The sequence below is a fragment of the Giraffa tippelskirchi genome, chromosome 4, assembly GCF_054371585.1.
Source record: "Giraffa tippelskirchi isolate mGirTip1 chromosome 4, T2T-mGirTip1v1.2.pri, whole genome shotgun sequence".
In the NCBI taxonomy this organism is placed as follows: Eukaryota; Metazoa; Chordata; class Mammalia; order Artiodactyla; family Giraffidae; genus Giraffa; species Giraffa tippelskirchi.
In genome coordinates, this window is record NC_137278.1 from 197,508,957 (window position 1) to 197,532,367 (window position 23,411).

General features: G+C 48.7%; 1 protein-coding gene across 2 annotated transcripts in view; it reads left to right on the forward strand.

Annotated features, from left to right (window-relative positions):
* The window catches only part of ANO2 (anoctamin 2), a 328,686-nt gene that overhangs the window by 242,626 nt on the left and 62,649 nt on the right, over nt 1–23,411 (forward strand). For both annotated transcript variants that reach the window (XM_081587341.1, XM_081587340.1), the window contains 2 exons: nt 6,315–6,389; nt 15,267–15,462. In XM_081587341.1, the coding sequence (XP_081443467.1) occupies nt 6,315–6,389; nt 15,267–15,462 (271 nt within the window). The remainder of the gene's footprint in view (nt 1–6,314; nt 6,390–15,266; nt 15,463–23,411) is intronic.

Here is a 23,411-nt window from a genome sequence, read left to right on the forward strand (position 1 = left end):
AGAAAAACTTCAGAGAAGCCTGTACTGGGGAACATTGTACAAAATCCTCGACAACTTACTCCTCAAAACTGACAAGGTCATCAGCAACAAGAAAAGTCTGAGACACTGTCATAGTTTAGAGGAGCCTAAGAAGACATGGTGGCTAAAAATAACGTGGAATCTTGGATGGGACTCTGGAGCAGAAAAGGAATATTAGGTGAAAACTAAGAAAATCCATATAAAATGTGAGATTTAGTTAATAATAAGGTACAGGGACTTCCTTGGTAGTCCAGAGGTTAAGGCTCTGAGCTTCCACAGCAGGTGGAAGCTGGTCTGGAAACTATGATCCTGCATGCCGCTCAATGTGGCCAAAAAAATTTAAAAAAAAACATAATAAGGTACAATATTGGTTCATTGCTTGCAAAAAATGTACCCATACTAACATAGTAAGGAAACTTGGTGCAGAGTTGTGTGTGTGTATATATATATATATATATATATACACACACACACACACACACGCACACACACACACATTGTACCATCTTTGAAGCTTTTCATAAATCTAAAGCTATTCTAAATTTTTTTAAAGTTTATTTAAAGAAAAGAAAGTAGAGGAAGGAATTCTCACATGTTCCTGGTGAAAATGCAAAAATAGCACAGCCATTTTGTAAAACAGTCTGGCAGTTGCTTATAAACCAAAGATACACGCAACCCATGACTCAGCAATTCCACTACTTGGTATTTACCTAAAGCCTATGGTGACACCAAAGCCAGTGTGCAAATACTTCCAACAGCTTTACTCATAATTACCAACAACTGGAAGCAATCCAGACATCTCTCAGCCAGTGATGGTTCAGTGAGATGTGGCAGGTCCATACGGTGAAATGTTACTCAGCAATAAGAGAAAATGGAGTTCTGAAAATGTGGTGGGAGTGGATCCTAAATGCAGTGCATTAAGTGAGACAAGTCAGACTGGAAAGGAGCCATGCTATGGGATTTTACTTTTATGACATTTTGGAAAAGGCAACACTAAAGGGACAGAGAATAGGTCTTGCCAGAAGCTGGAGACTGAAGGAGGTAATGGACCACAAAGAGACGTGGGGCAGTTATTGAGGGGATGATGGTTCTATTTTTGATTGTTGTCATGGTTACACATGATACGTACGTATTTATCAAAATTCACAGAACTGCATGCTAATAAGGTGAATTTTATTGTATGTTAATCATGTGTTAATTTAAATAAATACAAACTCAGAGATGACTGACCACTTTCCAAGGTTGCCTTCCCAGGATTTGCTTGAATAGGAGTCTCATCTATTGCATTTGCAGTGACTGCATTTCTTGCTGTTCAGTCTGCCAAAAGGACACTGCTGTGGTTTGATGTGGATGTCACCATGCTACTTCCTGTTTGGAGACTTGGAAGTGGAAGCCGTAGTTTAGGGACAAGGACACAAGCATGGACAATGGCTAGGCTCCTGGCTTAACAGTGGTGAATTAGCTGAGCCCTTCCTGTCCATCTGCTTCTGATACAGTCATGACACTGACTTGACCTTACTTTTGGTGTGACGCCTGGTGTGGCTTTTTGTTGGGGCTTCCCTGGTGGCTCAGATGGTAAAGAATCTACCTGCAGTGCAGGAGACTCGAGTTCAATCACTGGATGGGGAAGATCCCCTGGAGAAGGGAATGGCTACCCACTCCAATATTCTTGCCTGGAAAATCCATGGACAGAGGAGCCTGGCAGGCTACAGTCCATGGGGTTGCAAAGAGTCGGACACAACTGAGGGAGTAACACTTAGCGCTGACAGAGCGCTTTCCCAGGCGTTCAGCTGTGTGATCTGTGCATGACCTCGGCCACTTCAGTGGGATGTGTTGTCATCTCCGTGTTAAAAAGAGGGAGACTCTGAGAGCTCTCGCTTACCTGTGTGTGCAGGTGCACTGGCTTGGCCCCTCCATGGGTTGGCTAATTAATATAAAATACATGGTATAATAATTTGGCACAATAGATGTTACCGTTTATGCATTTTACAGATAAGGAATATAATTACTTTACAAATGAGGAAACAGAAGTTCTGGGAATTTCCCAAGGCCACTTGACTCGTATCAGAGCCAAGAGCTGAACTCAGAAGTTCAAGTTCCAAGTTCTTCTACGATCCCATGAGCTGGTTGTGTGACTTTTACATGGAGTGTAGTTAACTGGATGGTGTTTTGCCATGAATCTTCACATCTCTTCTGTGCCAGTGAGTGGAGATTCTAATTAGCATCTGCCCAGGTGGTGCTAGTGGTGAAGAATCCACCTGGCCACTCAGGAGATGCAAAAGACAGGGGTTCAATCCCTGGGTCAGGAAGATCTCCTGGAAGAGAGCATGGAAACCCACACCAATGTTGGTGCCTGGAGAATCCCATGGGCAGAGGAGCCTGGTGGGCTATAGTCCATGGGGTCACAAAGAGTTGGACATGACTTTAGGGACTCAGCATGCATAGAGGCTGGTCTGTACGCACCTCATCCCTGGCCTTAAGAAGGTGGATAACACTTGGCAGGAACCTTGGCAAAAACCCTCTCTGCCCCCTGGCCCTGCCCTTGGGTTCGCTAGTCATCCTCTACGATTATACTTATTTCAGAGCCTTTTTCATCTGGGGCTGTGTTTCCTACTTCTCTGCTTGCACTTCCTTTTCTCCCATTTCTTCCAAGACTGTCCATCTTGGCCCTGAGGACCATTCTGAGCCCAGTCTCATCCTCACCGACTGCTTCCTTGCCCCTTCCTCTGATTTCATGGACCAGGTTTTTCTATCTCTCCTTGCCCTGCTCTCCACTCAGGGGGCCCCAGGGGAGGAACTGGAGACATAGAACCTGTAACTGGAGCTTCCCCTTCCCTGCTCATCACTGGCATTTCTGAGCATAACTGGATTGCTGATTCTCAAGGCAGAACCTCTCATCCCCAGGCCAGAAGGCAGGAAAAGAGTCAGAGAATCATCCAGACCATAATCATAATGTGAGAGGCCTCCAGATGAGTCCCACATAACCCTAGACTTCTTTTCGTAATCCCTACAGAGTTATCATCTACCCACCCCTCTTCAGTTTTCTAATCAGAATCTCAAAGTAAGATACCACTGTGCTCAATCGTGTCCTACTCTTTGTGACCCCATGGACTGTAGCCCACCAGGCTTCTCTGTCCATGGGATTCTCCAGGCAAGAATACTGGAGTGCATTGCCATTTCTTTCTCCAGGGTATCTTCCTGAACCAGGAACTGAACCTGAGTCTCTTGCTTCTCTTGCATTGGCAGGCAGATTCTTTACCATTAGAGCCACCTTGAAAGCCAAGATAGCACTAGTGTGAGTGAAATTAAGAATGAATACTGGGGACTTCCCTGGTGGTCCAGTGGTTAAGAATCCACCTTGCAATGCAAGGGATGCGGGTTTTATCCTTGGTTAGGGAACTAAGATCCCACCTGCAAAACAGCTAAGCATGTGTGCCCACAACTACTGAGACTGTGTGCCACAACTAGAGAGTCTGTGTGCTGCAATGAAAAATCCTACATGACATAGCAAAGATCCTGTGGGCTGCAACTAAGACCCGACGCAGCCAAATAAATAAATAAATATTAAAAAGAAAACAAACAAAAAAGAATGAATACTGAAGGCTGCTGCTGCTGCTGCTAAGTCGCTTCAGTCGCGACCCTGTGGACTGCAGCCCACCAGGCTCCCCCATCCATGGGATTTTCCAGGCAAGAGTACTGGAGTGGGTTGCCATGGCCTTCTCCATACTGAAGGCAGGGAGAAAGAAATACTAGTTCCTTTTGATGTCTGGCCTCCTTTAGAGGACTTGCTTCAGTCCTAATAGAAATAGGTTTTTATAGTTCCACCTGTGCAGGATGGTCACGACCTGCAGTGACCTTGTTCTCACCGTGTGATGGAAAGTCTGCTGGGCTCAGAGTCTGGAGACCTGATCCTATCAGGGCCTACAAGAAACCGAGCATCCCTTGTTGACGTCATTGGTACATGAGAGTGCTGGTCACTGAATGACTCCAGCCTTAATGCTCTTTTTTTTTTTTTAATTGGGATATAATTGCTTTATAGTGTTGTGTTATTTTCTGCTGTAGAATGAAGTGAATCAGCTATAAGATCCCCTAGAGAAAGGCATGGCTACCCACTCCAGTGTTTCTTGCCTGGAGAATTCCATGGACAGAGGAGCCTGGCAGGCTATAGTCCATGGGGTCTCAAAGAGTTGGACACAACTGAGTGACTAACACTTCACTTTATACATTTATCCCCTCCCTCTTGGACCTCCCTCCCACCCCTCTAGGTCATCACAGACCACTGAGCTATCAGTGCTTATTTCCACCCCGTTGTAGTCTGTGCTCAGCTCCAGACATGCCTTGAGAAAGATACACTATTCCTTTCCTCAAATCCCGCCCAGGCTTACTCCCAGGATAACCCACATTCCTGAACTGGCACGGGATTCCTGAAGCTCTTTTTGTGTGTGGTTATCACTTCCATCCCATTAAACAGGGAGCGCCCTGGCGACAGTGGCTGTGTCCACTGTCCTCTGTCTCCCCACTGTGCATGGCCACAAAGTCTGCACACAGTGGGCTCACAGAGGCTTTTAGAAAGAAGATTTTCAGGCCAAGAAAGCCCTTTCCTTACAGTGGTGATGGTGGTTTAGTCGCTCAGTCATGTCTGACTCTGCGACCTTATGGACTGTAGCCCGCCAGGCTCCTCTGTGGGATTCTCCAGGCAAGAATACTGGAGTGGGTTGTCATTTCCTCCTCTAGGAGATCTTCCTGATACAGAGATTGATCCAGAGATCTCCTGCATTGCAGGCAAATTCTTTACCACTGAGCCACTGGGGAAGCCTACAGTACAAGCTTTCAAAGCCTAGATGGCACTGTTGCTAGAGTCAGATCAGGTGTGTTCTGAAATCGGGCGGGGAGGGGAGAGAGAAGCAGAGCGGGGCCTGGAATGCTGGCTTGCCGAGTTAGAGTCAGACAGGCTGCAGAAATGCGGGGGCCCTACCTCGCCAGCATGTAGGGCTTTGCCGTTTCCACCACATCCTCCCCAGCATGGCTTCAGCTGGGCTTTGAGGCAACCTTGTAGTTGGCTGGGCACTGTATCCATTCTAACTGTAAAGAATGGCAGCTCGAAGAAATCCAGTTATTGTTCAGTCACTCAGTCGTGTCCAACTCTTCAGGACCCCATGGACTGCAGCACACCATGTTTCCCTGTCCTTCATCATCTCCTGGAGTTTGCTCAAACTCGTGTCCATCAAGTCAACAATGCCATCCAACCATCTCATCCTCTGTCGTCCCCTTCTCCTCCTGCCTTCAGTCTTTCCCAGCATCAGGGTCTTTTCCAATGAGTTAGCTCTTCCCATCAGGTGGCCAAAGTACTGGAGCTTCAGCTTCAGCATCAGTCCTTCCAATGAATATTCAGGGTTGACTTCCTTTAGGATAGACTGATCTGATCTCCTTGCAGTCCAAGTGGCCCTGAAGTGTTCTCCAACACCACAGTTCGAATGCATCAAATCCAGTGCCCAGGCTAAAATTATGTGGCAGTTAATTGGCAGAGGTTTTTACCCCTCATACCTGGTGGGCATCACCCTACCAGGTGAGGGTCCTTAGTGGGTGGGGAAGGCAGATGTGGTCAGGGATACGGAGGTCCCAACAGAGCAGGGGGTGAACTGGATGGAGTCTGGTTCTCAGCCAGACTGACAGCAAGGCATCAGCTGAGCCTGCACCTTGAGGTGTCTGCCTTTGTGATGAGGGGAGAACAGTTGTTTTAGAGGGAACAGATGACAACACGTACAGGTTCTTTGAAGAACAAAAATTGTGGGTGATTTGCACACTCAGGGTCTAAGGTCAGTGGTTGATGTCTGATATAAATGATGATCTGTTCTAGGATGCTGCCCCGTGGTCGTTTATATCTGTCATTTGTCTCCCACTTTACCACTTCATGTGCTTCTCATTAAAATAAAGCAAATAAAACCATCCCGTGCATGAGCCAGGATGGAGGTCATGACTGTGCCCATTTAGCAGATGAAGAAATAGAAACGTTAAGAGACAGCAAAGTTCACACAGCAGATAGAGCAGTTGAACTGAAACTTTAGCCCAGTGTGAGGCTGAAATCAAATATTGTCCTCTTTTCACCACAGATTTTCCAAAATCTAGAAATCACAGAATTAGGAGAGCTGTTGTTGATGTGGAGGGTAAGGCATCAGAGACCAAAAAAGTCTCTAAGTAGAGTGGTGAATGATATACACATTTATGGAAAACTGAGGGAAAATTTGTATCTGTTACTTACAGCATCTGATGGTCACTGTTCTCCTGTTTCTCCCCAGGACGATGAAGATAAGCTGACCTGGAAAGATCGTTTCCCAGGTTACCTGATGAACTTCGCCTCCATCTTGTTCATGGTAATTTCATGGTGGGAACACGTGGTTCTGCCGTGTGCACATGGATCCTGCTGTGTGAATGCTGGGGGTATTAGTCTGTGATGCTGTGGGATGATGAGGGGCTAGTGAAGATGAAGCCATGGTCCTCTTAGAGAGGCAGGAGACAGGGATTCTGCCTGGTCCAGGAAGATCCCACATGTAGTGGAAAGGTCCCACCACAACTATTGAGCCTGTGGTGCACAGAGCCCAGAAAGTGTGACCCTGAGCTTACGGGCTGCAACTACCGAAGCCCTTGCGCCTAGAGTCCCGGCTCCACCACAGGAGAAGCCACTGCAATGAGAAGGCCACATGCTGCAATGAAGAGTAGCCCCTGCTCGCCGCGATTAGAGAAAAGCCTGCACAGCAACGAAGACCCAGCACAGGCAAAAATAAATAGATGAATAAAATTATTTAAAAAAGTATTCCAAGTTGGATAATAAATTATATAGCCCCCTACCAATTTGGTTTTTTAAAAAATCCTTATTTTGCACTAACTTCCCCCCTTTTTTTTCATTTTTTCAAAAATCCAGTCTCCAGAAGGGGCTTGGTATTACCCTAGAACAAGATGTGGAATTTGAAATAAAGGGGTCAGGATGATGTTTGTAAAAGAGTGGCTTTTTTTGTTACAGAATTAGCCCAGGGCACCTATGGCAATGAACTTGAGTATTCAGTATCATTTCCTCCTCCACCCGTAGTGACTAAACCTTGGCAGCAGATGCCAGGACCATGACCACAAGGAGACTTTTAGCTATGCCAGGCTGTCATCCGTTGGGGATATTTTTCATGGAGTGATGAGAGCCAGGAAAAGCCCAGTGCGGTGTTCATCTTCCTTACCCATGGAAGAGGCCCGGGTGGACAAAGATGAATTTTCTCTTTCTTCTCCAACCCAGAGTGTTGAGCCAATGTTCCTTTCCTTTTTGAATGACTCCTCTTTTTGTGTCGTTTTTTTTCTATGGGAGGGTTATCAGAGGCAATTCCCTCCCTCTAGAGCTGGGTGCCTGAGCTTTCCTCCCACACCCAAGATAACCATTGACTCACGTTTGTATATCGGAGACCAGTCATCAGAAACCCTCCTCCATCACTTGGATTATCACAGTGGCCTCCTAACTCAGCTCCCTGCTGTTACTCTGGCCCCAACAGATCATCAGCCTGCTGATCTTTTCCAAATCTAGGTCACATCACATTACTCCTCTGCTCAAAACTCTCTAAAGGCGTCACATCTTGAGGCCAAAATCTTTGCTCTCTGTTCATGGGTGCTGAACAGAAATACGGAGACTGTTCAGTTCAGTCGCTCAGTTGTGTCCAACTCCTTGCGACCCCATGGACTGCAGCACGCCAGGCTTCCCTGTTCTACACTATCTCCCGGAGTTTACCCAAACCCATGTCCATTGAGTCGGTGATGCCATCCAACCATCTCATCCTCTGTCATCCCCTTCTCCACCTGCCTTCAATCTTTCCCAGCATCAGGGTCTTTTCTAATGAGTCAGTTCTTCACATCAGGTGGCCGAAGTATTGGAACTTCAGCTTCAGTATCTGTCCTTCCAAGAAGGAAGAAAGTGGCTTTATTTCTTTCCCAGGCAAAGAGGGAGCACAGTAGTCTTGCGCCTCAAGAACTGTGCCCCCTTGCCTAGGGAGTAGGGAGAGGTCTTATAGTCAGGACTATGGTCAGGAGTATGCGGTAAGGATCAAGGTCGTGACAATTTTGCATTCTTCTTTCTTCTGCAAAGTTTCAAAACAGCCACAACACTGGGTCTGGCTGGATCCAAGGGTGGTGATACTGACAATTTAGGGAGCGTGCAGGGTCTCAGTGTGCCTGCTCAGTCGCTTCAGTCATGTCTACTCTTTGCAACTCCATGGACTGTAGCCCACCAGGCTCCTCTGTCCATGGGATTCTCCAGGCAAGAATACTGGAGTGGGTTGCCACCTCCTCCGCTAGAGGATGTTCCCAACTCAGGGATCGAATCCATGTCTTTTTTGTCTCCTGCATTGGCAAGCAGGTTCTTTACCACCAGTACCACCTGGGAAGCAGGGTCTCAGGTGTCTCCTAGTCTCGGTAAGCTTCTCTGGTCCCTTCAGTCTTGTCCCAGGTGGTTTTGTGACTGTTCCTCCCTTGATTAGTGACTGTTTGAACCTGCACATTGGAACTGAGGGAGAGTCATGGAGGTTGAATGAAGGCTATTTCCTGTAACCAAAGAAATGGGGGACCCAGAAAGGCTTTGTGCCCAGGATCCCCACAGATCCTGCTCGGCATCAACCTCACGAGGCACAGAAGCTGATATTCTTACACTAGGACAGACCTTCGTTCTCCCAACACCCATCTTCCGCCCCAGCTCTCTCCCTCACTCATTGCTAAAGCCACCCTCTGCCAGCACCCCCTGACCCCCGGCCGTGCGATGTCCTCCTTTAGGTCCTTGCTAAAATGTCATCTGCTCATCTATGCCTTTCTGAAAGTGAAAAGAAAGTGTTAGTCACTCAGTCATGTCTGACTCTTTGCAACCCCATGGACTGTAGCCTGCTAGGCTCCTCTGTCCATGGGATTCCCAGGCAAGAAACTGGAGTGGGGGTAGCCATTCCTTTTTCCAAGGGAGCATCCTTACTGTATGGGTGCCATGGTCTTCTCAACTTCCATTCAGAATGCAAGTCCTGGAGGGTAGGGACCAGATTTGCTGTCCCTCCTGTGTCTCTCATCATGTGAAATTAGGACTCTGGGCTCCACAGCATGGCTTCCCCTGCAATTTGGCTGTATCCAGAAGTAAGATTATGGAATTCAAACACGAAGAGCCACAAGAATGTACTGTGCAACTTGGGGAGCACAGCCAATATTTTGTAATAGCTGTAAACAGAAAGTAACTTTTAAACATTGTATTAAAGAGGCTTCCCTGGTTGTCTGGTGGTTGGGACTCTGTGCATCTACTGCAGGGAGTACAGGTTTGATCCCTGGTCAGGGAACTAAGATCTTGCACGCTGTGTGGCCTGGCCAAAAAAAAATATATTAAAAAAGACCCACCGAGAGACCCAGAAGCCATGATAGGTGACCACGTGCAGGAGGGGGAAACTGTCAGAGCTGAGGGTCAGCAAATCTTTACCAAGCAGGTTCCATGGAGGAGGCACCTCTGTAGTTGCACAAGGCACAGAGAGAAGTACACAATCAATCCCCACTTTTGGTCCAGTTGGGGGACCTGATCACAAACATGAAATACACCTCACACAGTGCAGTAAGTGGTCAGAAAACACTCATTGAATTTAATAAACAAAATCAATAACACAGCCAAAGTGATGAAAAGAGTGCTGGATTTGGTGCCAAAAGTCCTGGGTTGATTTCGGAACCATAGAACAGAGTTCAGATCCTGCATGGAACTAATTTGCATCTACCAAAGGTGTAGCATGTGTGGTTATCATGAGGAATCACGCTAAAGTAGGTGTGGCTGAAATAATGAAATCAGGAGGGCACACATGGATTAGCTGGGTTTTTTAATACTGATATTTTATAAATATGTAATACCATTCATCTAAATAATTTAGTTATTATAAGCATTAGCTTAAAGTTTAATAATATCTCACCTTAATCAAGTGATATCTAGTGAGAGGCATTTTCTTCATAATCATCATGGGAAATGTGGGTAGAATCAGTGGGTAGATAAAGTCACCGTTTGTTGGCCTTTTTCTTGTTTGATATAATATTGCTGAAATATTAGTCTGTTCAGTTCAGTTCAGTTCAGTCGCTCAGTCATGTCCAACTCTTTGCGACCCCATGAATCGCAGCACGCCAGGCCTCCCTGTCCATCACCAACTCCCGGAGTCTACCCAAACCATGTTAGTCTGTAAACTTTGATTATTCATTATGCTATGTTTAAAGCAATTAATGTGAGCTATTTTGTTTTCTTGATAATTATATGTAGTAATTAGAACATGTTTTATATTACACTGAAGTTTTTTTAACTTTTTATTTTATACTGGAATATTGTTGTTTCTTCTTTGGGATGGTTGTGGTCGCTGTGTCCTGTGCAGTGTTATGAACCTCTATCCATAGTACTTCAGGTACTCTGTCTATCAGATCTAATCTGTTGAATCTATTTGTCACCTCCACTGTATGATAATAAGGGATTTGATTTAGCACATATGTGAATGATCTAGTGGTTTACCCTACTTTCTTCAATTTAATTTTGCAATAGGAGCTCGTAATCTGAGCCACAGTCAGCTCCAGGTCTTGTGTTTACTGACTGTATAGAGCTTCTCTGTCTTTGGTTGCAAAGAACATAATCAATGCAATTTCCATGTTGATCATGTGGTGATGTCCACGTGTAGGGTTGTCTCGTGGTTTGTTGGAAATGGGTGTTTGCTATGATCAGTGTGTTCTCTTGACAAAACTGTGTTAGCCTTTGCCTTGCTTCACTTTGTACTCCAAGGCCAACCTTGCTTGTTATTCTGGTTATCTCTTGACTTCCTACTTTTGCATTCCAATCCTTTATAATGAAAACCATGTCTTTTTTTGGTATTAGCTCTAGAAGATCTTGTAGATCTTCATAAAATCATTCAACTTCAGCTTATTTGAAGTGGTTGGGGCATAGACTTGGATTACTGTGATGTTAAATAGTTTGCCTTGGAAATGAACAGAGATTGTTCTGCTGTTTTTGAGATTGCACCCAAGTGCTGCATTTCAGACTTTTTTGTTGACTATGAGTATAGCTGATGAACAATGTTGTGCTAGTTTCAGGTGGACAGCAAAGGAACTCAGCCATACATGTACATGTATCTGTTCTCCCTCTATGGATCAGCTGTTGTTGATGATGATGATGGCTTTGCCATGTATCTCGAGGACCTCAGACCAGTCCCATTGCTGCTTCTTGGTCCTCATTTTCCTTGTCTGTGAGATCAAAGCCTGGACGTGGATGATCCCTAAATGTGGAAATTCCTTAGTTTCTACCGTGATCTAGGAGCTGGGTTTGTAGTATGTGGCTTGTGAGGTTGAGCAAATCACTTCCTACACCTGTTTCCTCACCTGCAAATTGGTCCTGGCACGGGGTCGGTGCTCTCCAAGCTCTTCCCACTTGAAAACCGTGAATCTCGAGGTATTTGTGGGAGACACCGAAGGAGAGGTTCAGAAGAATGGGATGGAAAATCGAGACCAGGAAATTTGGGGTGGCAGGGCACAGCATCCAGGGGCTGGGGAGGGGCATGGAGGTGGAGCCAGGAAGGAGGAAGGGTGGGGAAAAGGGGTGTCCTGAGTAAGTGGAGCAGGGCCTCTAGAAGAAGAGGAATCTCGCTAAGAAGTGAGGATTCTGAGCTGGTAGGTCTAGACTCGAGCTTGTTTCTCAAGTTCACAGGCGGGACGGCGGGATCCAAACCACACTTTGAGTGACTGGGAAGCATGCTCTGTCCTCAGCTTGGCGGCAGGGAGGCCTCTTAAAGAAGGAAGTAGAAGCTGGTCTCCTCCCCATCGCCAGACCCTAAAGCAGGGGATGTTTTTGCCACGGTTGTTTCCCCCCATCCTCCCCGCACACCTAGCCCCAGGTTCACACACACACTCTTCGATGCCCTGGCCTCCCCACTTTGCTGCATCAATGCTTCCATCACTGGCCTTCACTGCAAAAGCGATTTTGAGGGAAAAGAATCTCACACCACGTTTTCCAGGCCCTTGCTGTCTGGCGGTGACAATCCCAGAGGAGAGGGAGGTGGGATGTCTCTGTTGTTGGTGGGCGGTGATGTCATGTCCAGGTTTCCCCACGTCCAGGGTCCTCATCCCTCCCCAGTCCTGGGGGCTGAGATTCTGCTGCCATGCCCCCACCCCATCAGAGGAGGGGCCTCCCACCGAGTGTTTTTCTCATCTAAGCTCTCCTACACACACACACACACACACACACACACACACACACACACACACACACAGCCTCCCTCTCCCCAGGGCTGCTGCCATACTGCCTTCCTTATGGAGGGCCCCTTTTTCTCACCATTGTCCACAGACAAATGTTTGTAAAGCACACGAGGATACACAGTACATGGCTGAGGCTGCCACCAGCACCCGCAGTGGCCTGGGACTTCCACACATGGCCACATCTGCAACCCATTCCCCAGCACAGCCCACCCAGGTGTCATTCACGGGCTGCAGGCTCCGCCCCCTCCTCTTCCCTCAGCCCCCTCTCATCCCCTCCCCCCTTCCTCCCCTCCTTTCCAGGGAGGGGACGCTGCAGTCCCGGGCAGTGTGTTTTGTCACAGGAACCTTTCACCTGGCCCTTCTCTCCCCATATTTTCCATTTCGTCCTCCGCAGCCAGCACTCACCCCTCCTTCCCAACCCAGAGGGGATGTGACTTGAACCACCTCCTTTTGCAGAAAGAATTCAAGAAAGAAGACTCCACTTGGTGGAAAGGAATTAGAGCTTTGACCTGAGCAGGTCACACACCTAGCCGGTCCCCTCCCCCTTCTGCCCCTCACATCCTTGTGCTTCATTGAAACAGCCCCTTCTTGACTGTGATGGGAGGGGAGAGGGAGCCTCGTTATTCTTAGGTTCTGGAAAAAGGAAATGGGGCTGGCCCTCCAGGTCAAGTGGCCGGTAAACTTTCCTTCTAAACATAGTGCCCAGAGATCTCTCTGCCAGTTGTTGTCTGTTGTTCAGTCACTAAGTCTGAACTCTTTGCAACCCCATGGACTGCAGCTCTCCAGGCTTCCCTGTCCTTCACCATTTCCCAGAGTTTGCACAAATTTATATCCACTGAGTCGATGATGCCATCCAATCATCTCATCCTCTGTTGCCCCCTTCTGCTGCCCTCAATCTTTCCCAGCATCAAGATCTTTTCCAATGAGTCACCTCTTCCCATCAGGTGGTCAAAGTATTGGAGCTTCAGCATCAGTCCTTCCAATGAATATTCAGGGTTGATTTCCTTTAGGATTGACTGCTTTGGCCTCCTTGCTGGCCAAGGGACTCTCAACAGCCCCCATTTAAATGGCCTGGTAGAGCGATGCTTTGCTCACCCTGAGGACCGAGAGTCTAAAAGTCTCACTCTGGATTTCTTTCCCTTTTTCCTCCTTTGAGCCACCTTCCTGCACCCACCCCCTAAAGCTCTGCCTCTAACCCTTGTCAGCTCGGACACCTTCAATGGCTCCTTGTCACCTTTCAGTAAAGATGTACTTGATTTTATTTTTAGTTTTTAAACTAGCTTGTGAATTCTTAAAATATTATTTATTCATTTTTTACATATTATTTGGCTGTGTTGGGTTTACTTGAGGCACACAGGATCTTCATAGCATCACACGGATCCTTTGTTTTTGCAAATGGACTGTCTTATTGCGGCTCCTGGTCTTTGTAGCTCCAGTGGCTCCCTGGTCACTCAGTGGTAAAGAATCCACCTGCCAATACAGAAGACATAGGTTCAATCCCTGGATCGGGAAGATCCCCTGGAGAAGGAAATGGCAACCTACTTCAGTATTCTTGCCTGTGAAATTTCAGGGACAGAGGAGCCTGGTGGGCTAAGTTCATGGGGTTGCAAAGAGTCGGATACAACTGAGTGACTAAAACAAACAAATGTGTGTCTTAGTAGTTGCATCACTCAGGCTTGGTTGCCCCTTACCACATGGCATCTTAGTTTGCTGGGATCAAACTGGAGTCCCCTGCATTGCAAGGCAGATTCTTAACCACTAGATCACCAGGGAAGTCCCTAAAGATGCATTTTAAATCTCCTTGTTCCACAAACTCTTCCCTAGCTCCTCTGTACTGTCAGTCGTGTTTACAACTACACTCTTCATTTGATACAACTCCATCACTAATTATTATTTACTATTTACTATGGTTGAACTTACCCCCATAGTAGAGTGCAAGCTCCCTAATGAAAGGAATCACAACACCTGTGTCCTACACCATGCGTTCAGTGTTTGTCTTCGTTTCTTTGCTTTTTTTACATTTTTATAGATTAGCTTTTATTTATAAGACTTCTCAGTGATAAAGAATCTGCCTGCCAAACAGGAGATGTGGGTTTGACCCCTGGGTTGGGAAGATCCCCTGGAGAAGGAAATAACAACCCACTCTAGTATTGAAGAAGTGAAGTGAAAGTCTCTCAGTCATATCTGACTCTTTGTGCCCCATGGATATACAGTCCATGGAATTCTCCAGGCCAGAATACTGGAGTGGGTAGCCTTTCCCTTCTCCAAGGGATCTTCCCAACCCAGGGATCTAACCCAGGTCTCCCACATTGCAGGTGGATTCTTTACCAGTTGAGCCACAAGGGAAGCCCAAGAATACCAGAGTGGGTAGCCTATCCCTTCTCCAGTGGATCTTCCCGACCCAGGAATCGAACTGGGGTCTCCTGCATTGCAGACGGGTTCTTTAACAGCTGAGCTATCAGAGAATCAATCCCTACTCTGGTATTAATGCCTGGGAAATCCCACAGGCAGAGGAGCCTGGCGTGCGGCAGTCCGTGGGGTCACAAGGAGTTGGACGTGACTTAGCAACTAAACAACAAAAAACAGGTTTTACAATTTCTTGTAACTGAATGAAAAACTTTTAAATTCTGTGATGCTTTACAATTTCCAGAAGTTTCACATACATGATTTACTAGAATTCCATAATAATTCTTTTCCCCACCCTTGTATTGCCCTGCCCCCTACTGGTAACCTTACTCTGTGTGTGTGTGTGTGTGTGTGTGTGTGTGTGTGTATGTGTGTGTGTGTTATAGGCTATTTGGAATCTAATAAAAGGGAGAGACAGTCTCTCCTGGAAAATGCCCCCATGCAGGAATTTGCATGACTTTCTGGGGTTGGCAGCGCCTTGTTGTCCCCCAGGTTAACACTGCCCAACATGGCACAGAGTCTAGCCGTAGGTAGGCAGCGGCCGTCCACTGACCTGTGACTGTCCCTGTTTTCCCTAACAGATTGCCTTGACGTTCTCCATCGTCTTTGGGGTCATCGTCTATCGCATCACTACTGCGGCTGCTCTGTCTCTCAACAAGGCCACACGCTCCAATGTCCGGGTGACGGTGACGGCCACGGCAGTCATCATCAACCTGGTGGTCATTCTCATTCTGGACGAGATCTACGGCGCTGTGGCCAAGTGGCTCACCAAAATCGGTACAGAGTCGCCACCTCCCATGCTCCCCCGGGATCCCCTAGGGTGTGATCAGTTCAGTGTGTGCAGCGTTTCTGGTGGCAGTGACCCAACATAAAACAAAGGAAGTCCAGAGCACTTGACGTGGAGAAATGGGAAGGTGCAGGGTGTGTCCTTGGAGGGTCTCTGCCCAGGCAGGAATCCTTCCCGGAACATTCTCGATCACTAGCCCTCCGGCCCACAAGAGCAGTCATGGGGTCTGTTCTTTCTGCTTCCCTGGTGGCTCAGTGGTAAAGAACCCACCTGCCAGTGCAAGAGATGTGGATTCCATCCCTGTGTTGGGAAGATCCCCTGGAGAAAGAAATGGCAACCCACTCCAGTGTTCTTGCTTGGGATAATCCCATGGAAAGAGGAGCCTGGCAGGCTACAGTCCATGGGGTCACAAAAAGTTGGCCACAACTTAGCCACTGAGCATGCTATTGTTTTTAGCCTAACCTAGAAGCAAAAGGGCTTCAACACGTCTTGCTTTAAAAAAAAAAAAAAAAGGCAAGAGTTCTCGTTCTCCTTATTTTCCCAGCAACATTTACAAAGTTGGGAAATTTGCTTGATACTGGAACCCAAGAGGGTCTTATCTGCCCCCATACTGTCGTCAGAGGCCCCCACAAATCCACGCATTCCCCAGGCTCTAAGCAGACTTCAAAGGGGTGTATCGGGCTTCCCAAGCTCCCAGCCAGTGAGAAAAATGCAGTGGCCTCAGCGTTCAGACATGTCATTTGAGCCACAAGCTGCTGTTGCTTGAGCACCACTTTCTGGCACTTGTGCTTCTTAAACAGGGCGGGGCAGGGAGGGGTCGGCAGGGAATTGAGACCCTCTCCTCACTGTCTTTATCTTTGGTGGCCCGGAGGCATCTCTTTCCCTCACTGAGTCCAGGGACCAGTGGTCTCAGCCTCTCAGTAACCTCAGGGGAGCGGAATTCATGAAGGGATGTTTTTAACATGCTATCAAGTTGGAAGTGGACACTTGACCAGATAACCCCCCTCTTCAAGGAAGCCTTTCCTTGGGGGCTTAGAGAATTCCAGAAAGGTTTCACTAATGGCACTGAGTCTTTCAGTACCTTCCCTGGCGTGGCCACTTGTCCTGGTGGGCGATGAATTTTGTTTCTGTGTGGGATGTAGGCAATTTACTGTCTGGCGGTTCTGCTGTCTTTGGGTATGTGTATGTTTATATAGAAGTGTTATCTGTGTTTCTTCATATGTTTCTTAAGAAAAGTAGGCAGAGAATTCCACTTGAGTGTGTTTGCCAGTGATTCCATAGAAGCACTTAGGATGAGCCTTCCATGCCCCCGGGGGCTCAGGGGAGGCTCCACATGGGAGCGTCCAGTTGGAGAGCTTGGAGATCAGTGGACATGGACCTTAGACAGGCATGTGCCAGGGGAGGAGAGGAAGGTCCTTGGCAGAGGAATCAGGATAGGAAATCTGGCAAGGAAGGGGAGATTCGACAGGAAGTAGCGGGTGGGCTGGGCTTGTACCATGGGTAGAACTGGGGAACTTAAATGTCAGAGAGTTGAAGGGGCAAAGCTCAGCAGATGGAAGAGAACAGGAGGTGTGTCCAGGACGCTAAGGCGAGCCCATGTGGTGGTGCTCCAGGTCCTGGCTTGTCCAGGGCACAGCATGATGGGACACCAGGCCCGGAGAGTTGGTTGAGCCCAGATATTTTGGTGGAGGACTTTAGATGTCAAGTTGAGAACTCTGCTGATGATGGAAAAGTATTTGCTAGAATTTAAGGCAGAAGGTGGGGTGGGGGGTGTGTGGAGGGTTCCCAGGTGGTGGAGTGGTAAAGAACCTGCCTGCCAATGCGGGAGACAGGTTGGATCCCTGGGGTGGGAAGATCCCCTGGAGTAAGAAATGCCAACTCACTTCAGTATTCTTGCCTGGGATATTACATGGACAGAGGAGCCTGGTGGGCTACAGTCCACGGGGTCACAAAGTGTTAGACATAATTGAGCATACACACAGGGGCATCCAGTAAAAAGTACCATCCTCCTGGCCTGATTACTGAACCTGCTGAGAAATAAGGCAAAGGCAGATGTAGACAAAAGCCAAGTTTCACCTTTAAAGCTGAAAAAGGCTACATGGGAGAAAGCAGCTTCACAGGAGAATTAAACTGGCTTCCTATTCCAGGTTCCAGACAGAGTGGCGTCCCCTGGCAGGCAGCAGTGGGTGGGGTGGCCCTGCAGGTATTAGGACATGGCAGGAGTGGGCACAGAACAGCACCTGCCTCCTGCAGGCCCTTTGCTTCCCCCTAAAGGGCAGAGCAGAGGGGCAGGCGAGGGGTGCCATGTCACTCTCCACTCCAACCATCCGAGAGGAGAAGGAAGGAGTGAAGCAGAGAGACAAGGCAGGGACTTAGCTAATCACACTCCCCCCAAATGGGGAAATGCTAAGAGTGCCCCCTTATGTGCTCCACTCATGGGAAATCTGTCCCATCCCCTCTGCCATCATCCCCGTCTTTCCCAGTATTAGACCAGTGCCTGCATGCTAAGTCGCTTCAGTCATGTCGACTCTTTGCAACCCAGTAGACTGAAGTCCACCAGGCTCCTCTGTCCATGGGATTCTCCAGGCAAGAATACTGCAGTGGGTTGCCATTTCCTTCTCCAGGGGATCTTCCCAACCTAGGAACTGAACCCATGTCTCTTACATCTCCTACATTGGCAGATGGGTTCTTTACCACTAGCGCCCCCTGGGAAGCCTGCATTAGACCAGATGAGGCTGTGTTGTATAATCTCAGTTGCACACTACCCGGGTGTATATTGGTTCTCACTCACGCAGCATGGCAGGACAGGGTCTCTGCTTTACAGAGTCACCGGGGACCCAGACCGACGGAGGCCGTGTGGGCACCTGTTAGGGACAGAGAGTGCTAGAAGGTCACGTGGAGGCTGTCACAGTGGTGAACAGTTCATCACCTCTGCCCACAGCATGCTGGTTAGAAGTGGCCTGATCAGGAAGAGGCTGGAAACGTGTGGAAGCTCGTGGATGTTCCATGACCAGGAAAAGTCTCTGCCACTCACTCCAGCCAGGCCACACAGCCCTGGAGAGCTGCCCTTCTGCCTGACGTCTCAGTTCTCTCCTCCCCAGCTTGCTCCCTGGTAGATCTTAGCCCACACTTGTCAGTGTATTTATGGGTAAAACACGTCTGTCTCTTCACTCATGCATTCAGATTTTTTATTTTTTTCAAGGAATACCATCAGGCAAGCATTCTGTAGGCCACAGGAGAGGCTAAAGCGAGCTCTTATGCATTCGTGGTTTCAACCCTGCCTGCTGACCAAAGGATTTGAGGAAATGTGAAAATGAACCAGGAGACTTCCTTGGTGGGCCAGTGGCTTCACACTCCCAATGCAGAGGGCCTGGGTTGGATCCCTGGTCAGGGAACTAGGTCCCCCATGCTACACCTAAGATCCTGCATGCCACAACTTAAGGTCCCATGTGTCCCACCTAAGACCTGGTGCAGCCAAATTAAAAAAAAAAAGAGAGAGAGAGGAATGAACGTCTCTTACAGAGTTGCCATGATGGAGGGGTGACTGGAAGATATGACAAAGAGATCCAAAGACTAGAATTGTTCTTACTGGAAGAATTCACACACTAATGAGACAATCACACACAGCAGGGTATGACCGGCTGACCTGCTGGCAGAGGTGTGGTTTCAGAGCCCCCAGGCCTGCAAGGAACATGAAACAGGATAAGGTACCTGATGGAATGAGGGTCCTGCCAAGCTCAGGGGCTCCCTTTGCCTTCTCATGCTGGGTTTAATACCCATCTGGCATCCTGCCCCTGATCTCCTGGTGCATGAAGAGGTGGTGACCATGTGCTTTGCTCACCAGGTGCAAACAGCTGGGGTAAACAACCTCAAGAGTTCCTGAGTGTTTCTTGCAAAGCTGGGCGATGGAAGACCATTCCCTGGGAGGTCCCTGGACAGGCCCCGGTCTAGGCCTAGCTGAGGTCCATCTTGCCACAAATATTTATGACAAAAGACAGAATTTGTTAACTGCCTTGAGTGTGATGGATGGGCTCCGCAGTGATAGATAAAGACGGAGATTGTCTACCTGGTGACCAGGATGACAGCAGTCGTGGGCTCAGGCACAAGACACACCATCATCTGGAGGCGACAAGGTCTTGGTGGTTGAAGGACTGAGCAGAAGCCTGTGACTGGGGGGCGGGGTTTCTAGGGAAACAGAGATGCTTTGAGACCTTGTTGGCCAAGGCACACTGTGCTAAGTGTGTGGCCTGGTTCAGCAAGCATCAGTCCCTGACATTTGTGAGAGCCTCAATGAACAGGCAGGGCAAGTACTGTCTTAGTCCTTAAAGAAGCCCGTGACTAGGGGGCGGGGTTGCTAGGGAAACAGAGATGCTTTGAGACCTTGTCGGCCAAGGCACACTGTGCTAAGCGTGTGGCCTGGTTCAGCAAGCATCAGTCCCTGACGTTTGTGAGAGTCTCAATGAACAGGCAGGGCAAGGACTGTCTTAGTCCCCAGTGATGTGTTCTTTCCTGGAGGGGTCACAGGGTGTCATGGGGAGAGGATCTAATTCCTGGAGGAGGGAGGAAGCAAGAACGGGGCAAGACCACCCAGGCCGACAGGAGGGGGCTTGGCGTCTTGGGAGGCCACGGTCTGAGGCAAGACCCTGGGGTCACCAGGAAGATCAGCTCAAGGCGAGCTTCTGTCTCAGTCTGTTCTGGCCACTATAACAAAATACCATGGACTGGCTGCTTGACAACAGAAACTCATGCCTCAGGATTCTGGAGTCCAGGACGAGGGCACCAGTGTGGACGGCTCCTGGTGAAGGGCCTCTTCCGGCTACTGATGGCTACCTCCTCGCTGTGTGCTCAGGTGGTGGAAGGGGCTGGAGCCACTGGGTGGAAGGGAGTGCTGCGGGGTCTTTTATAAGGGGCCTCATCCCATTGCTTGGTGGTTCAGCGGTAAAGAATCTGCCTGCAATGCAGGAGGCGCAGGTTTGATCCCTGGGTCGGGAAGATCCCCTGGAGGAGGGTATGGCAACCCACCCTGATATCCTTGCCTGGAGAATCCCATGGACAGAGGAGCTGGTGGGCTACAGTTTCTGGGGTCACAAAGAGTCGGACATGACTGAGCAATTAACACTTTCAGTTTTACAATCCCATTCCCGAGGGCTCCACCCTCATGACCTAAGCACCTCCCAGAGTCCCCACCCCCTCATACCATCACCTCTGGGAGGTTAGGATTTCAACTTGTGAATTTAGGGGAACACAGACATTCAGACCATGGCAGCTTCCTCTGTGGATCAAGGCACAGGGTACACTGTGCCCTCGACGGCGAGCTTCTGAGCCTGCGTGTTGTGGAGCAGGATGCCCAGGGTCTTGTCGTGACCCACATGGGCCTGGATCTGGCTTGGCCTGGAAGGGGCCCCCGCTCGTCCTCTAGCTGCGGGGACGACCTCTAGCTCGAGAGTGAGTGAGGAGGGCAGGGCTGACACCAGGCTTCATGGCTGAATGATCCAGCTGCCATCAGCTTGTTTTTGTCAACATGGTCCCCTAAGTCCAGCTCCTCCAGCAACTTCTCCTCTTTCTCCTCCTCCTCCTCCTCCTCCATCCCTCCTCTTCCCCCTCCTCCTCCTCTTCTCCCTTCCAAAACCCTGCCTAGTTCTGTGTGGGGCTATAGATTCCTTCTTACACTTCACCAAGCCTCTCCTGGTTACAGGGTCAGGCTCACTGTGTGTACCTGACACACGATTATTGTGTCAGATCAAAGCCTGCAGTTCTTAGGAAGAGGCTGGGTTTGTGACTTGTTTAACTAGCACTAGTACCCTGCTCCTGGGCATTGCTATCCTGGGGGCAGGGAAGTGACGGAAGGAGGGAGAGGGGCAGAAAGGATTTGATTTTCTGACACCCATGGTGTTCCTGGCAGGCATTGTACATACAGTGTTTCATCCAATTTTCACAATAGCACTTCGTTGTTTCTTTCATTTTATTTATGAGGAGTCTGAAGAGGTTAAGAAACTTCACCAGTGCCCATGGTTAGTAGTGGCATGTGTGCATAGACACACACACACACACACACACACACACACCCTGTGCTGAGCCCTGCTTTAAGCACATTATGTACGTTAGTACATTAAATCCCCAGAACAACCCTGAGAGCGCGGTGGTCTTGACCCTCCTACAGGCCCAGGGGCCTCTGATTGTGAGCGGTGGGGCTTCTGTATCCTTCCTGAGACCACAGCAGTCCACTGTCCACTAATACGTAGCTGTCCTATTGCCTCGGGGAATTCTAAAAGTGCAGGGAAAGGAGAATAAAAGACATCAGAGGTTCCAGAAGATTTTAAAATCAACACACCCACCCATGAGGATGGCAGGTTGCAAGGCACTGTGGGGGGACGGGGGGCGGTCTCTGAGGATAAGTGGGGAGACAGTAGGAGCAAGCCCCTCTCTCCATGCAGGCCTGCAGGCAGGGGCAGACCTCTGCAAGTTCACCAACTTTAGGGTCCCACTTGCTTTTTAAATGAAAAAAATTTTTTCTTTGAAGAACTGAGTACCACCAGGAAGTCCTGAGTCTAGAATTGTGCATCCGGCTCTAAGCCATCCTCTGCACAGGCCATATCTGACCGCTAAGGAGAGGAGGAGGAAAGAAAGAGGAGAGGGGAACCTCAGAACCAGAGGCCGCCTGGACTGCACAGTTTCTTTAAAGAGGAATGTTTTGGGTTTACAGGAATGGATCTAATTTCCCATCAGATGTGGACAACGTGTGCTTTCAGAGCATAGGGTGGAGGGCTGCTCTTTGGGTTCCAGGCACCAGTGCAAGGGGAACCAGCTTCCCCACAGCTAGAGCCTGCACAGAAGTGGACTTCCGGAGCAAGGACATGTGTGGGTGCACGTGGGTACATGTGAATACATGTGGAGGCATGTGGATGCACATGGGTGGCCTGTGGATGTGTGTGGATGCATGTGGATGTGTGTTGGTGTGTGTGGATGCATGTGGATACATGTAGATACGTGTGGATACCTGTGGATGTATGTGGGTGGGTGTGGATGTGTGTGGATACATGTGGTTACATGTAGATGTGGTGGATGTGTCTGGATATGTATGGATGCATGTGGATATGTGTAGATGTATGTGGATGTGTGTATGCATATGTATGCATGTGTATGCATGTGGACATGTGGATACGTGTGGATATGTGAGGATGTCGGTGGGTACATGTGGATACATGTGGAGGCATGTGGATACGTGTGGATGCGTGTGGCCGCTGTGGGCTGGGCTGGGACCTAGGCCTTCCTGGCGGGGAGACTATAGTGCTGGTAATTTGAAATCTGCCCTGAGAGTCAGGTCTGCTGGGTTGTCTTCCTGCTCTGCCACAAGCTCCTGACTCCCTGGGTGGCCTCCTGCCCGTCGCATGTGGGAGGCCAGGGGAAGGGTGTGGCCAGAGTTGATTCTGCCATTGTCTAAGGCCCCCTCCACGATGCGAGCAGGAACTGTACATTTTGTCCGGGAAGCCGAAAGATGGTGGGGGGCTGCTGCTCATAATGCAAATGACGTGAGCATGCCTGTAGCCCGAGTTTGTAGAACAATTCATTCCAGTTACATGGAACTATTATTAGTAACACTGCTACTTATAATAGTTTTTTTTTTATAACTGGCAAGAACTCCTTCCAAACTTGAGCTGTAGCTACGAACATTATCTCTTTCATTTTTCCAGTTAATCCCTGAAGCACTTATCTCTCCTCTTAGCAAGAAGCCCATACGTTCCTATCCCTTTTTTTGAGTTTTCTAAGAACCCAGAGCCTTAATCCATGAGAAGGAAGGGAGTCAGGGTGATCATGCTCTGTTGGCCAGTTTTTCTCTCCAGGCCCCTTCTCCCCACCTCTCTGCCGAGGTCTGTGCCCCGAGGCCCAGCAGATTGTATCATGGGTGCCCCTAAGCCCGACTGTGGGCTGGGTTCAGCTG